The sequence below is a fragment of the Rhipicephalus microplus genome, chromosome 3 (assembly GCF_043290135.1).
Source record: "Rhipicephalus microplus isolate Deutch F79 chromosome 3, USDA_Rmic, whole genome shotgun sequence".
Classification (NCBI taxonomy): Eukaryota; Metazoa; Arthropoda; class Arachnida; order Ixodida; family Ixodidae; genus Rhipicephalus; species Rhipicephalus microplus.
In genome coordinates, this window is record NC_134702.1 from 72,251,518 (window position 1) to 72,267,353 (window position 15,836).

The 15,836-nt window shown below is 46.3% G+C and overlaps 1 protein-coding gene across 1 annotated transcript in view; it reads right to left on the reverse strand.

Moving 5' to 3' along the window:
* Window positions 1-13,846: 13,846 nt before the first annotated feature.
* LOC119185294 (uncharacterized) overlaps window positions 13,847-15,836 on the reverse strand; it is a 40,770-nt gene continuing 38,780 nt past the window's right edge. The window contains exon 6 of the mRNA XM_037434376.2: window positions 13,847-14,102. Within this exon, the coding sequence (XP_037290273.1) occupies window positions 14,028-14,102 (75 nt within the window). The 3' untranslated portion in view covers window positions 13,847-14,027. The remainder of the gene's footprint in view (window positions 14,103-15,836) is intronic.

The following is a 15,836-nucleotide window of genomic DNA, read 5'->3' on the forward strand; positions in this document are numbered from 1 at the left end:
GTTTTCCTGGAAATCCTGGGAGCTGCCGCTCCCTCCTTTGCGGTGATGCTTCAGGACACACCTGAGAATGTTCCAGGCGTGCCACCATCGCACCGGGCTTCGTCGTCCAGGAAGCGTAGCAACGCGTCGAGCAACACGGACAGCGAGACACCCGATTTGTACTCGGACGGCTTTGAGTCATCGGATGATGACTTCACGGTCGTCATGAATCGATCTACAAAACGAATACTGCTGCGGACGGCATCGTCGGCAAGTGTTTCCACCGCTAAGACTGCACCACAGCGGTGGCCGCACACCATGCTGTTTATGCCCGAAGACCCTGCATCTAACTTGTGACTCCTCAACAGGCAAGTTCTTTCTGTGCTTCTCGAGGAAACCGCGCAGAATGAGATCAAAGACGTGAGGATCAATGCACAGAAGAATGTCCTTGCTGTAGACGTTATGCACCGTAGCGTACTGCAAAGCCTTCGGCACATAACAGAAATCGGCAACGTGAAAGTTCGGCCAATGGTCGCTACAGGTTGTAATGGCACTGTAGGCGTCATTTATGATGTGGATCTTTCCATCTCAGCTAATGACCTGCCAATACTAATAAAGCCAGCGACAGAAGGCACCCGCATCACGCACATTACCAGACTCGGCAACTCACGCTGCTTGAGGCTTGTGTTCGAGGGAGACAGCCTTCCCTCATATCCCTCATATGCCAAAGTTGGCCATGTTCGCCACTCAGTGCGTCCATACATACCGAAGCCACTGCAATGCCACAAGTGCTTCAAGATGGGACACGTAAAAGGTGTCTGTGAGGACAAAGTTGTGTGTCTGCGGTGAGCTGAGTCTCACTCAAAAGACACCTGTGGTGCCACCGTGTTACGATGTCTAAACTGCCCCGGCGCTCATGAGGCCTCATCCAAAGATTGCCCGCGGGTGCTAAACGAGCACGCGGTACTCAGGCGTATGGTGCGGGACCATTCAACGCACAGGGAAGCTGCCGCTACACTACGCCGACGACGGCGTCGTGGACGAAGAGCATCACGGAAAAACTGCTCTACCGATAGAGAGATGTCATCCTCTATCAAAGAGGCTGACCCACAAACACCGAGCTCACTGAAGACGGATACTGCCAAACAGAAGAAAGGGACAGCAGTCGCCCCTTCCGAACAGTGGCCCTCAATTCCACGAAGTCAACCTACTTCGGAGCTGCATCAAATTCCGCCGCCCTCGACGACCCCTCAAACCAGTGATGCGATGAATGAAGATTAAGTGATAAGCTTGCTGCAATCGCTGATGAGTACCATGCGTGTCCTACTGAGTAAAATGAAGACTTCGGCTGCGCAGACCGCACTGCATGTGCTGGACACCCTCAGTCCGGTGCTTGCAGCTCTAAGGTAAAACCATGGCCAGCGAGGCACCGTCGTTTCGAGCGGAAGTCAAGAATGCATCTGTATTTCAGTGGAACGCGAGATGACTTAAGTCACGCATGTCTGACTTTAGACAGTTTGTATTTGTGAACCGCTTCCCCATTATCGTGATTTGTGAATCCAACCCGCCTGCTTCAATTAAACTGTCAGGATATGAGTGCTTTATGTCCTCCACTCATAGAGACTGCAGCAAGGCTATTGTATTCATGCGCCATGACCTCACTTATGTTCACCACAGAGTCTCGCCTGATGAAGAGAATCAATATGTGTGCCCTACTGGGAAGAAGGATAAGGTGGCTTTCACGATTATCGAAGCTTGCTTATTTCCATCAAGCCGCCTTGACTGCAAGCGCTTACGCGGTATTCTGACATCGACTCCAAGCCCATGGGTGATCACTGGCGACTTTAATGCCCACCATTTCATAAGGGGAAGCTCCAGGGTCAACTCTAGAGCAAGAAAATTGGTGTACTTAACCTCGGAATACGAACTCTGTGTTTGTAATCATGGAAGCCCTACATATTTACGCGGATCAGCCTATAGCAGCTGCCTGGACCTTACGTTGGTTTCTCGCTCACTTACCAGGAAAGTGCACTGGTTTTCGGATCTGGAAACGCGGGGCAGCGACCATATGCCAACTTACCTGTGTATAGAAGGTTTCACCAGCTCCAAGTCCTCAAGAGGCCTCAAATACACCGATTGGCCGAAATTCAAAATGTTAATGGAAGACTGCTGTACCGACGGCTCATCATATAACCTAGAGGACTCGATAAAGGATGTCCTGCAGAATACCACGCATACACATTTGACTAGTCACAAGCGCACCGACTTCGACATCGAGCTTGAGAAACTTCGCGCAATACGCCGTCGTGCAGAACGAAGGTACCGACGGACAAAGTGCATGGATGATTTGAGGCTGGCTGGACGCATTCAAAAGAAAATGCAGCGGCACATGGATAAACTGGCTAGGCGACGTTGGACATCCTTTTGCGAGTCGTTAGATCCACAAAAGCCCCTATCACTGATATGGCGAACTGTCTGGGGTCTTACCACAACCTTGGGTCAGCGGCATCCGTTTGCATCTCTGGCACTTCACCTTCGATGCAGAGAGATTGACGTCGCAGAATCTTTCTGTAGAATAATTGCCGGTGATTACAATTTCACAGTATCAAGAACGGGAACATTTGACAACCCACCGCCTTCACGTGATCCCCGTATGGAATGCCAATTTTCTATGGATGAGCTAGAGGCGGCACTGGTACTGTGCAGACGTTCTTCAGCACCCGGACCTGACGGCATTACCTATCGTGCCCTTTGTAATCTTGGAGACGAAGCTCGGAAGGCACTCTTATGCCTATACAACGACTCCTGGCAGACTGGTACGGTTCCCCAGGCATGGAAGTCAAGTTGCCTCATTCCACTTCTAAAGGCTGGTAAATCTACTTTGGATATTGCCTCATACCGTCCTATCGCACTTGCCAGTTGTGTGGGAAAAACGATGGAACGAATGATTCTAACACGAATGGAGTGGTACTTAGAGCACTACGAAATCTATCCAGTATCCATGATCAGATTCAGGCGCGGCCATTCGTCAATCGACAACGTTGTTGATCTGGTGACATATGTTCAACACCAGAAAGCTTGTAAGAGACTGTGCGCCGCCCTGTTTCTAGGCGTTAAGGGGGCTTACGACAATGTCACCCATGAAGCCATCCTTAGTGCTTTGGAAACAGTAGGTCCTGGTGGCAAGATATATATGTGGGTGTACAGCTACTTACAGCTGAGATCATTTTACGTGATGACAGCGAATGGCCCAACACCTGATTATTACAGCAGCCGAGGAGTTCCTCAGGGAGGAGTGCTAAGCCCTACACTTTTCAACCTAACTCTCATTGGTCTAGTCGAGCAGCTACCTAGCACTGTAGAACTTTCCGTCTACGCTGATGACATCTGAGTTTGGACATCAGGTGTGACAAGGCCTCAACTTCGCGCCCACCTTCAGAAGGCTACTACAACGACGTCATGCTACCTTCGTAAACAAGGCCTCGAGGTGTCCTGCGGAAAATGTGCAGTGGTAGCGTTCACGCGGAAACCAATGTCTGCTTACAGCATATCGATTAATGAAGAATGCATATCGTTCAGCAGAAGCCACAGGTTCTTGGGAGTCATAATAGACAGAAACCTGTCGTGGACTCCACACGTGAACTATGTGAAGAAGCGGCTGATCGCAACATGCCACATGTTCAAATTCCTTGCAGGAAAGAATTGGGGAGTGCCCATACCATCCATGATGGAACTGTACAGAGTGCTGTTTATCGGATGCTTACGGTACAGCTTACCTGCAATATCTAACACCGGCAAGACCAACCTGCGCGCCATTCAGAGCATTCAAGCCGAAGCACTTAAGATATGCCTTGGATTACCCCGCAGTGCTTCAACGGCTGAAACCATTGGCATCGCTCAAGATCACTCGATGAAGACGCATGTTATTACCGAGACAATGCGCATGCGCCTCAGGCATTATGCCAGGACCCCTTCTCACCACCTGGCGAGTCTAGCTGCTGAAAGGCCCCGCACGACATACGGCACTATTGTCTCCAAGCATCGTTCATTGTTTGCTGAGACATACGCACCTGCATCAAAGCCACTGCTTCCTCCTTGGAGTTTGAGCCGGCCGCGAGTACACTTAATGATTCCAGGAATGAGGAGAAAATCGGATTTACCAACACATGCCCTGAAACAACCGAATCTATTCCTACAGGAACAAAACTACAGTAACCACGTGCACATTTACATGGATGGCTCTACTACGCCGTCTAGTTCAGGTGGAGCAGTGGTTATACCATCACAAGGGGTAACTCGGTGTTTTAAAACTTCAAATGTGACAACGTCAATGACTGCAGAACTCGAGGCTCTGCGCAATGCACTGGACCTCATCAATTCAGAAGAAAGACCAGGTAAATGGGCTGTGTTTTCTGACTCAAAATCAGCGCGACAGTGCCTGATATCAGTTCACCGACGCGGATGCCACGACCAGTTGACCTACCAAACCGTGAAACTTCACCACCTTTTAATACAGAAAGGCCATGACATCGTCTTTCAGTGGTTACCTGGGCATTGTGGTATAGGCGGCAATGATTCTGCGGATCATGCTGCTCGCACGTCACATAAAGAAGCGAACAGCGTTCCGATTCCGCTTTCAAGAGCAGATGCGGCGAGGCAGATTCGTCAACTTGCCCGCAGTCTCACACTGACTGAGTGGAACACACCAAGCGTACGACGTACAAGACTGCACGAGCTCGACCCTTCACTACAACTCCGGCCTCCACCCAGCCTACATCGACGTGCAGCTTCGCTTCTCTATCGCCTTTGGCTGGGAGTTGCTTTCACGAAAGCTTATACCACGTTAATCGGAATTACAGATAGTGCGGCGTGCGATGTTTGCGGCACCGACGAAAATATCGAACACCTGCTGTGCCATTGTCCTTGATTTGCCTCATATAGACAAGTACTTGCCAACGCAACGCAGCGGCTGGATGATCGGCCTCTTTCTGTGCAGGTGCTATTACAGCAACGTCCACATGCCTCGACAGCCCACAAGGCAGTGAAAGCGCTGCTGTGTTTCCTGAGAAAGACAGGCTTGTGTGAACGCCTCTGACATGCGGTAGAGTTCTACACGCAGCAGTGACATTACTGTCAGTCTCCCTCTCATCCATTTTTTTCTTTTCCATCTCTTCCCTCTATATCGTCTTTCTTGTCCCCTTCCCTAATCTCCCAGTGTAGGGTAGCCAACCGCATGTCTTTCTGGTTAACCTCCCTGCCTTCTCCCTTTTGTTGCTTCCTCCTCCTGCTATAAACAGCGCTACAACTAGACAAAAAAAGAAGGAACAGAAGCTGCAAGGAACATCCTGTCTCTTGCAGCTCTATCAGATGTTCTGATCTCTCTGCCCACATTTGGAGGTTTTTTTCACACTATGACTGAAGCACTTCTGTCCATAACTTATGGGTGAACTGGGCTTCTCATTTGCTTCGGCCAACAAATACACCTGCAAAGAGTGAGTCTGCCACTGTGGATGACACCAGCATTGGAACTACTAGCGACTGTTTTTGTTTCAAATGTTCAGCAGAACTTCATTTAATTACGAAGCTTTTCTTGTCTTAGTAGTTTTGTAATGGGTGCAGTTTCAGTGTGTTTTTTTTGCTTTTATTTAAAGTTACTTTCGTTTTAAGTGTTTGACATTTGTATGTGAAAAACTGGCTCATCCTTTCCTGAAACGAGACCCTGCCTCAGTAAAACGATCCTGTATCGCAGACATGATAGCTGCAGCTGCTTCAATGCTGCCCAATGATGTAGTGTTGATGTTTGAGAGCAGCAGCCATAGGCCGGTAGAAAAAGTGGAACTTATCTAACTCACTCAAGAAATACGTTTCACCATGAAAACTCACTCGGACTCAATCGTACTAAAATTTAGCTAAACAGAAGTAATTGGGACTCACTAAACTGTTTGTCAACCACTCTCACTCAGGCTCAAACTTAGCAACATATTACTCAGTTCGGCACGCTCAGACTCGCGATTTGACCTGTGTCTGAGTGAGCAAACAGCTGTCACTGGTCGCAATCCAATAAGAATATTTTTATGAAATATGCAGCTCACATAAGAAATTTTTGCCATGAATGTCCCGTGAGCGAGTTTGTGAAGGGATGTCTTGGCGACCCCCTTATCTCCTAACTTGCGCCTCTGTTCAATACCCGCGTGAACGGTTGTGTGTTGACGTATGCTTGAACAGACTTGATTACCAATGTAAGCAAATATGACGTCGATAGTAATGCTGATAGGCGGGTATATAGGAACATAGGTTAGAAATAAAAGGTAGTGCTTGCTCACTAAGGCTCACCCAAGAAATACACGTTGAGCTTAGGGCTCACCACCTCAGACTCGCAAATATTTTCCTCGCTCGGATTCAAGCTCATTAAAATTTTCCTTAGCCAGACTCACTCTAACTCAAACTCATGTAATATTACTCAGCTGTACTCACTCAAACTCACGGCTCGATTATGGTCCAAGTGAGCCTGGCCCCAGTAACGTACAACGGGCCATGCTCGAATCAGCCAACCACTGATACAATGGCTGTGATGAGTAATTTTTGAGCTCGTAGCGCAATTTGTCGAGTGAAAGGAAAACAATTTTCAGCTGAATTTGAACATTTATTGGGAAATTCTGGCCTCGTGCTGCGCAACAATATTTGGCTCACGTGTTCTTGCGAGTCTCGACTACCTATTGGCCACGTTTTCCGACCATATTTAATACGTGTTGCAAGGCCCCTTAAATTTTGAAGAAGTTTTGCGGCAATGCGAATTCTCTTGAATAGGTGCTTTCACGGCATAGCATTCTATGTTGCAGTGAAACCACCTTTACAATAGGTTATGTGCAGATCAATGTTAACTATTTGTCCATTGCAAGTACTTCAAAATTTTCAATAATTTAAAAACGAGTCGAAGCGAATTTGAATACAGTACTGTACTTTCAAATATTCAAAGCATTAAAATATTTGCACAAGCCTGCTTTCTTTAAGCAATTGGTTTCTCCCCTTCTTTTTTTCTCTTTATCCTCTTTCTAATGGTTCTCCCATCCTTTTCACTCTCTCCTTCGCATCCTCCCTTGCCTTTCCCTCCCCCTATACTATGTAAGGGCTATGCTTTCTTCGGTCACCATGTGTAAATAGCTGAAGAGTTATTATGCTCACCTTTCAATTGTACGTTCGCTGGTTCGAATATTGCCTGGGGTAAGCAAAAAAAAAGAAGTATTCTTGTTTTCTTTCCTTCTGGTGCTAAAACGTGGTTCATTGCAGATGGGGCCCGTCTTCTAAAGCTGCACAGGCTCGGAGGTGCCAGTTAGCTTGCCAGTTTCCATTCAAATGTTATGACTGGCAGTGCAAGGACCCAGTCTGCAATAGACGCTCATTGGCGTACCTGCCAAATGTGGTACGCGTCCAGCAGAAACGCAGGAGGTGTCTGGGTGTGCTGCAGGGAACACGCATCAGCGTTGCTGGGACAGACAGTTCGCGTTTGAGGAGAGGCGCATGCACAGACTGAGGATATGAAAAGCGCGTCGCGTGTGCGCTCAGGGCTCTCTCTGTGGCCTTCGTTACAGCCAGTCCTGTCTCCTGTAAAAGCGCATCTCGACGCCTTGTGTTTTTTTACACCTGTAAATATGTAAATAAATCGTGTGTTTCTGTCGTCGAGAAACATCTCAAAGGTGTCTCCTTCCCCGGCACCTGGGTGAAAGCCTGTGCCCCTGACCTCGGTCACATCAAGGTATGCTTCCCAAAAGTATCGCTGTTGTATGTATTGTGTGCTCACACTCGACAACAATGAAGGCATGGCTAAACTTGTTGCTGGTTTATCACCAGCCTTCTTGCAATATGTGCCTGTTTCAAATATACGAGGGCTAGGTTTTCTTTTTTTTTCAAGTCCTAATTCGTTCGAGATAAAACTACAGCGAATTCAAGACGCTCATGTTTGGAACATTTAAGTAGACTTTCCACCTGCCCCTTTGCATAGTTGCCACTGCAATTGAGGCATCTGTTTTCACCTTGTAGCAGCTTTTTTTTTTATGCCCCCTGCCCCTCCCCACACACACATTGAAGACAGCCAAGTCAATTGTGTATGCCACTCACTGTCTGTAGATTGTTGTCTACGCAACCTGCTTCAATATTTCTATACCGTTTTTACACTTTGCTGTCACCAGGGTTGCCACCTATTCTCAAACAAAAAGCAGGCCCTTCAACAAGGGAAAGAGGCAGGGCTGAGGATACCAGGAGATTAATGTCCAACAATAGACACCATGTCAGGTCTTTGGCATAGAGTGCCATTTTAAATAATATTGCTTTCCTTGAGTCAAATAAAGCTGATATAAAAGAAAAAATGGCTCACTGAGCTAACCTACTAGTCGAATTGCTGGCATAAAAATATCCATGGTTAAAATAATGTTTCGTTTCCTTCACTTAAAAAAGAAAAATTGGGGGACCCTTAAGCTTCGATTTTAAGAATTGAACACGATAACGATACCCTGGCCCTAGTGCGTACTTCAAGCACTTGGAGCATGAAATCTTTTCAAACTTGGTATGCACTCACTATGTGCTCTGAAGGAAATGTGTGCATTTTTTTATGGCTGGCCACCTTTTAACTATGAAGTCCTTAAGATAATCGCATGTTCTGATGCCTGATTACAATGCACGCTTGTATCAAGCAATATTACTGTGATATTACATATTGAATTGTGAAGGCAGTATACAGGACACATGTGTTTGCAAAGCCTAACATTACTTTCACTGCATCTTCAAGCAGATGAAGTTATTTTCCCTGAATTTCCAAGCAGATGTGTGGCTGTGCGGTAGAATGCCTGCTTGCTATGCAAACGGCCTGGGCTCGATCCTCCCGCAAACTGGGAAAGTTTTTATTACTTATTTTATTTGCATCTTTCTTGGTTTTCCGGTTGCTCACAAGGTTCATCACTCACAATCAACGACGCCCACGAGATTTTTAAAACTAACGGGCTAAAGCTGGCATAAAAAGGTAACAATGTATGACTGATTGAATAAGCTTTTACAGCTTATGCCAAATCACATTGGTGTGTTGTTGAAATCCCTAGGTCCATTGTTAGACTACCAATTGTCATGGCTTTCACTTTTATGTCTGTTTAGGGGTACAGCAATTAACTGGCCAGAAAGTGTAAATAGATCTTTTTTTATTTGGAAACATGCAGAAGTATGATAAAATCAAGCTCCCTTTCCCTTGAGTAATTTGAGTTGTATATGTATTTTGAAATGGTGTTTGAAAATCACAGCAGCTGTGCCATTGCACCGCTTCGTGGCAAAAGCTTGGTATCAAGTTCTAGAGAATTTCTGCACGTTGCCTGCTGCAGCTCAGACAATTGTTAATCTGGCTTAAAATTATATAGTATATATTATATATTATAATCATATATTAAAATTATATAGTATATATAGCAATATATTGCATTCTCACTTTCAATTTTGCTTATTATGCAGTTTAACTTACCCTTCGTGGGTTCATCGATTTTTCACATAATAATAGAAATTTGCAGCACTTCATGCCTAAAAAAAGTGTGACACAATCTTCACTATATATGGCCATCAATTTATGAGAAAAAAGTGGGACGCATGTGGCTCATCGACCCATGAAGCATCTTCGAATAAGTGGGACAACATCTGTCACATTGTCTCATAAGGGCACTAAGCTGTAATTCTGCTGCCAAATTTCTTGGCCAAAAAGACCCAATGAAAGCAGTACAGAGGAACACTTCTAAATCTGTGGAAAAAAAATTGCAGTGAACCTTAATTTCAGACGTTCTACACAATTCTGCGCCTCTGCCTGTGGTATTGAGTCTAGCGGCTTTGTCCCAAGGTCTTCACATACACAAACCCTTTCAGCTTGTGTCTGTCTTGTCCGTAGGTGTAGATAATATTGAAACACGACGAAGACAAGGAGGAAACGGCAGGCACAGAAGAGTGCACGAATTCACAAGAAAATAACGAAAAAGGAGAATATTGCTTTTCATTCGCATTCAACGACTCTGTGTTTGTGCATGTCTTGTCTTGTTTCTGCAACGGATAAGGGCGAACATCACAGTTAAGCCTGCATTTTTGCACATAATTAAAATTGTGGTAATCAATCATGGCAAGCCACTTCGACGTAGCGTCAATGCACTGAATGCTATAAGTGCGTTTACAAATGCTGCATCATATTCGTGAACTCTATTCAGGTGTGACATATTTGCTTTTCTCATATATCTTGCATGATTTGATGATCTTGAATATTCGTGTTCTCTTTGGCTTCCTGGCTGTATGAAGCAGCAATTTTGCGACATTTTTCCTTTGGCCCGAAATTTTAGCAACAGTGTCCTAGCCACAGCTTTTGGTCTCATTGCCTCTCCTCATAATGGTAAAAAATATAAAAAAATGTGCTGTTCTGTGACATCTATCAAAAATGAAAAAAAAAAACAGTTATGCATGTACGCTTTGTTGTTAGGCTATGCAAGGAACTGCTTCATTTTTCATTTGAGTGCACTTCCACAATGATTTTAGGCAGATATAATTTTGCAATTTAGAAAGAAAATCTATAGTTGCACGCTAAAAGTTTCTCAAAATTCAGAACAGAAGAATACCATAAATTTGGAATTTTAGCTACCTGGTACGCAATATGACAACGGCTGAAAAAATATTGCCACGTTCCATTTGTTTCGAAAGCCGACGTCGGGAACAGCCCCAGTAGGTCCATACCAATCTGCTGGAAAGGTCGGCGAGGTGGTTCCATTGGTGGCAGAAGTCCCGCCGGCCTTGTCGGTGGTGTTTTGCATTGCTGACAGTCCCGGCATGTCCTCACATAACGAGTGCCGTCGGTGGTAAGACGTGGCCAGTAGTACCTTTCTTGTATCCTCGCGAGCGTGCGAGAAACACCGAGGTGCCCTGCTGTCGGATCTTCGTGCAGGGCCTGCAGGAGTTCAGGTCGCCTTGCACGATGAAGCCTGAGACTTCAAGAATATGACATTACTGTTATTTACAAGTCTGGCAAGAAACACTCCGACGCCGACTGTCTCTCTCGTGCGCCTGTCGACCAACCGCTACCCAACGACCCGGATGACGACTACTTTTTGGGAACGATAACTACCGACGACTTCGCTGAACGACAGCAGGCCGACCCGGAACTTAGGGCCCTAATAGAATACCTCGAAGGCAGGACCGCCGAAGTCTCGAAGGTATTCAAGCGCGCACTTGCGTCGTTCTTCCTGCGAAACGGTCTTCTACAAAATAAAAACTTTTCAGCGCTTCGAGCTAAGCACCTCCTTGTGGTGCCTTCAGCTCTGCGACCAGAACTCCTGCAGGCCCTGCACGACGATCCGACGGCAGGGCCCCTCGGTGTTTCTCGCACGCTCGCGAGGATACAAGAAAGGTACTGTTGGCCACGTCTTACCACCGACGGCACTCGTTATGTGAGGACATGCCGGGACTGTCAGCGATGCAAGACACCACCGACAAGGCCGGCGGGACTTCTGCCGCCAATTGAACCACCTCCTTGACCTTTCCAGCAGATTGGTATGGACCTACTAAGGCCGTTCCCGACGTCGACTTTCGGAAACAAATGGAACGTGGCAATATTAACAGAACAAGATGATGTAAGCTCAACGTATCACTCATACCATGCATTGTAAACATGCAATATATAGTTTCTCAGTTTCCTTAATGTTTCTGGTACACCACAGCTGGAAGGCAAAAGGGATACAAATATGCTTAGTTTGGTTTGAGAAAACTTTGTTCTACACATGTGCTTAGTAACATATGAAAATCTGGTCTGTTGTGCAATCAAAACTGGGGCCTCCCTTCATTTAGCCCCGGTCTCAGTGATGAAAGAGATATGGGCCTGTTTTAAAGTCTCTCTTTTTTTTAACAAGTAGTAGCAGATTTTTTTATTTTTACAAAGAAATTGGTACTCGAAATGTTGACTCTTATGGCATGGCTCACGATGGAAATTCACATTGCGTCTTAAGATGAAGAACAAGTCAGCATCACGTCAGCATAACAAATGCGAAGCGATATCCACACGAAGCCTTTATGACCGAAATTGAAACCGATTGGAACCTGTTTTGATCGCGATCAAGAACAGTCGCTGTGACATCATCAGATCATATGAATACATTCGGTTGACTTCGCTCAGCTCTAGATTGGGACAGACAACTTTGATAGTGATGTTCTGTGCTAGGAAGAACGGGACATAGATTAAGGTGCGTGGCATTCGTTTTCGGTGTAAGCACAACTGGCTTTGAAAAGTTCGAAGACACAATGACATGTTGGCATTTTGTTTAAGAAATCACTCCGCACTCCTGACTGTTTAAGTTCTGATGACGGTATGTATATACATGCTTGGATCGTCACGCCAAACGTGCGGTGCCTAGCAGATATGCTATGACGTTACTAGCTAGCTGCCAATTACCACGGCAAATTGATTGATTTGTGGGGTTTAACATCCCAAAACCACCATATGATTATGAGAGACACCATAGTGTAGGGCTCCGGAAATTTTGACCACCTGGGGTTCTTTAACCTGCACCCAAATCTGAGCACACGGGCTAACAGCATTTGCGCCTCCATCGGAAATGCAGCCGCCGCAGCCGGGATTCGATCCCGCGACCTGCGGTTCAGCAGCCGAGTACCTTAGTCACTAGACCACCGCGGCGGGACTACCACGGCAAACTGTCAGGCAGGCTTGATACGTGCCTCTGAATGCCGTCTAGACCATACGTCTATTCTAGTTCATGCGGTATTCCGTAGCACACAAAGGGCTATGCAAGGCATCGGCGAAATCAACACAGTCGATCAGCTGACACCGCCACCCTTCGCACTGCGGCAAAAATGAGATAGCGAACAATTACAGTTCTTATAGTTTGGGAAAGTACTTTGGTTCATTATACGTTCTTTGACGATCCAGAGTTCATACAGTGAAAGCGGCGCGGGTCGTAAGTCCGTGCGTCCTATATTTTCCTATGCGAGTGGGTTGATCGTCCTTCCATAGCCATCTTGGATTGCACAGCGCGCCATCTACAGGCCGTGGTCACTGCGAATATCAATGCATTCCGCATTCTCACAATTTCCAGATGCTCCCACTGGTGCCCCTTTGAGGTGGCCAATTTGAGCCCAGTTCAGACAAAACACAGAAATAAAGAAAACATATCTTTGTTTACCGTCGGCAGGCTGCATTCATGTGTTTCGACGCCGTGGCGTTGCAATCAACTGCACCAAACGGTCATCTCCCGCACTGTACATTTTCTTGTTCCAGAGGCGGACAATTAAACTATCACAATACCTCTCCGACACGCAGGAGATTCATGATTTGCGTTGCCCTACGAGAAACAACGAAAGTATCAGCGTTCACGGGTTATCGCGATGCCGGCATCATTATCGAGAACCCATTCCTGTGACACTTTTTCGGTTTTAGATGGCTCATCCTCCTTTCAACTCAGCAGTGCAGTGATAAACCAGTTGAGAGCATGGGCTGTTGTGACTTGTGACTTAATACTGCTCGTGAGACCCTCGAGTTAGAACTTCTGAGCAACGCCATAGATGGCAGCTGTTATTGCTGTTTGTGCGGGAGACTTTACAGCGCCAGTGCGTAAGAATTTTTCCGCTTGACCCGGATACGGTGATGAAGTTGCGTATGTGTGAGCCCTATTCAGAACAGATCTACTGGATGCGAGACAGAGATCAACAATCAGTAAAAAACACAGTCCTGCAGAAAGAACAGTATTACAGAAGAACAGGACGGGTGCTTTTTCTTTTGTTGTCTTTGTTCCTTTAGCGTTACGATTTTTTTTCCATTTTTGCACTCATTAACCAACTCACCCAACAGAATGTCTTTACGATTTTTTTCTTCTTGCCTTCATTAACCAACTTGGCCCACAAAACGTTTTGCCAAAGCAGCAACCCATAATTTTCACGAAGTATCAATACACTCAGAGTGAATATCATATGGAGTACATTAGCAGACGCTTTCGTTGATGATGATGTGACAGGAAGAAGTGGTAGAGATCACGTTTTCATATGTTGTCGTAGGAACTCGCCGTGCGTCCAGTTTGACAGGTGACCAGTTGGACGAAGAAAACGCACCCCTCCTGCGTTAGAAGAAGAAGAAAAAAGTTTAAGCAAATGTTTTACGTGGTGCACTACATATGTAATTCCTCGTTATATTAGTCGATAGCCAATATTATAGCTAATATTTGCTGGTGCTGGTGAATCAGGGTCGTAGGCACAATTTTTTAGAGCAAAAGCTGTTATGAGATCACGACTGAGGTCACACGCCACAGTATAGTTTCCCGCCGCCTCCGCCACCACCGCTGGTGTCCGTAACCACTTAGCGCGAAATTAGAAATAAAGAACCTAACACCAATGACATGGTGGGGCTCAAGCCCGGGTCCACTGGGTGCCAGCCCAGTATCCTACCACTGAGCTGCACCGGTGATTGTGCCTTGTTGTCAAACTTGCGCTAGGCAGGCTTGATGTCGGGAAAGCAATCGCGTTAATACGACTTACAAAGCGTTTTAAAACAGCGAAAGAGCAACCAGTCGTCGCACAATGCGAATAGCCTAACGAGTGGGTCAACCAAAGCTCCAATACATTACAAAAGCTTGTTCTAGTTCCCCTGTTAACTATTGCGCATACCCAATTCAGCCATGATTCCTCACCGTCGTCAGCCACTGCATAAACGATTGGCACAAAATGCCTTGCAAATGTTTAGCGGATACCACACTTTTCAGAAGAATGACAATAAATAGCATATCAAATGCCGGTATACTACCAAAAAATGTATTGATAATCCCGTAGTGGGTACCAAGCTAGTGTGCTTGCAGTAGTTACACAATGAGTGCTCTGCAATGAAGACTCTGCAAGGCTGCTCTTCTAGCTTTCGCTCTGACTGCGCTGCGGCTTACGCGCTGGCTTGGCGTTTTTTTTTTCGGGGGCGAAGAGGGATGGGGTACAGTGTACTAGAAATATTTCTAGTACACTGTAGGATGGGGGCACTTTTTAACATGACACTATTTTATTTATGAGTGATATGTGGCATTTAGAGTCCCAAAACCATTATATGATTATGAGAGACGTCATAGTGGAGGGCTCGGGAAATTTCTACCACATGGGGTTCTTTAATGTGCACTCGAATGTGAGCACTCGGGCCTACAGAATTTTCACCTCCTTCGAAAATACAGCCGCCGCAGCCCGGATTCGATAACGCTACGTCCGGGTCAGCAGCCGAGCACTTAAGACCAGCTTGGTTGGGGCAACACGAAAGTGTGTGATGCCGGCCCCCCCCCCCCCCCCCCATGGCTCCACTGACGTATTTCCGTCGCGGATATGACGTTATGAATATACTTCAACAGATTGCGCGATAGAGAGAGAATAAACATTTATTTGAGCAAACGTATTGTGCGCCCAAGGTGGGCGGCTTCCTTATTCCATGCTTTCGCCATGTCCCGTGCCCGTTGAACCATGTTGCGTTGATTCTTCAGGCCCGGGTCTGATAACTGGGCCTCCCACTGCTCTTCGGTTAGTGTAGTGGCTCTGGGGCTTTGTCTGCATCGCCATACTATATGGAATAGGGTTTCTCAGACGTCACAGTGCTTGCAGTTGTACGAGTACTCGGTTAAGAGACGCGGTGAAGCACCGTACTGTGCACGTAGGTGTTAGTTTGCAGCTTCCTGAGGGTTACTCACTCTTCCCGAGTCAGGCTGGGGTGAGCTGGCGGATAAATTTTTCTCAATGAGGATTTAAAAAAAATGCTGGAGTGGGAATCACTGCCCAGGAGTGAAACTGTGCTACCGGCAATATGGTGGCTACCGCGGCCCTCTAAC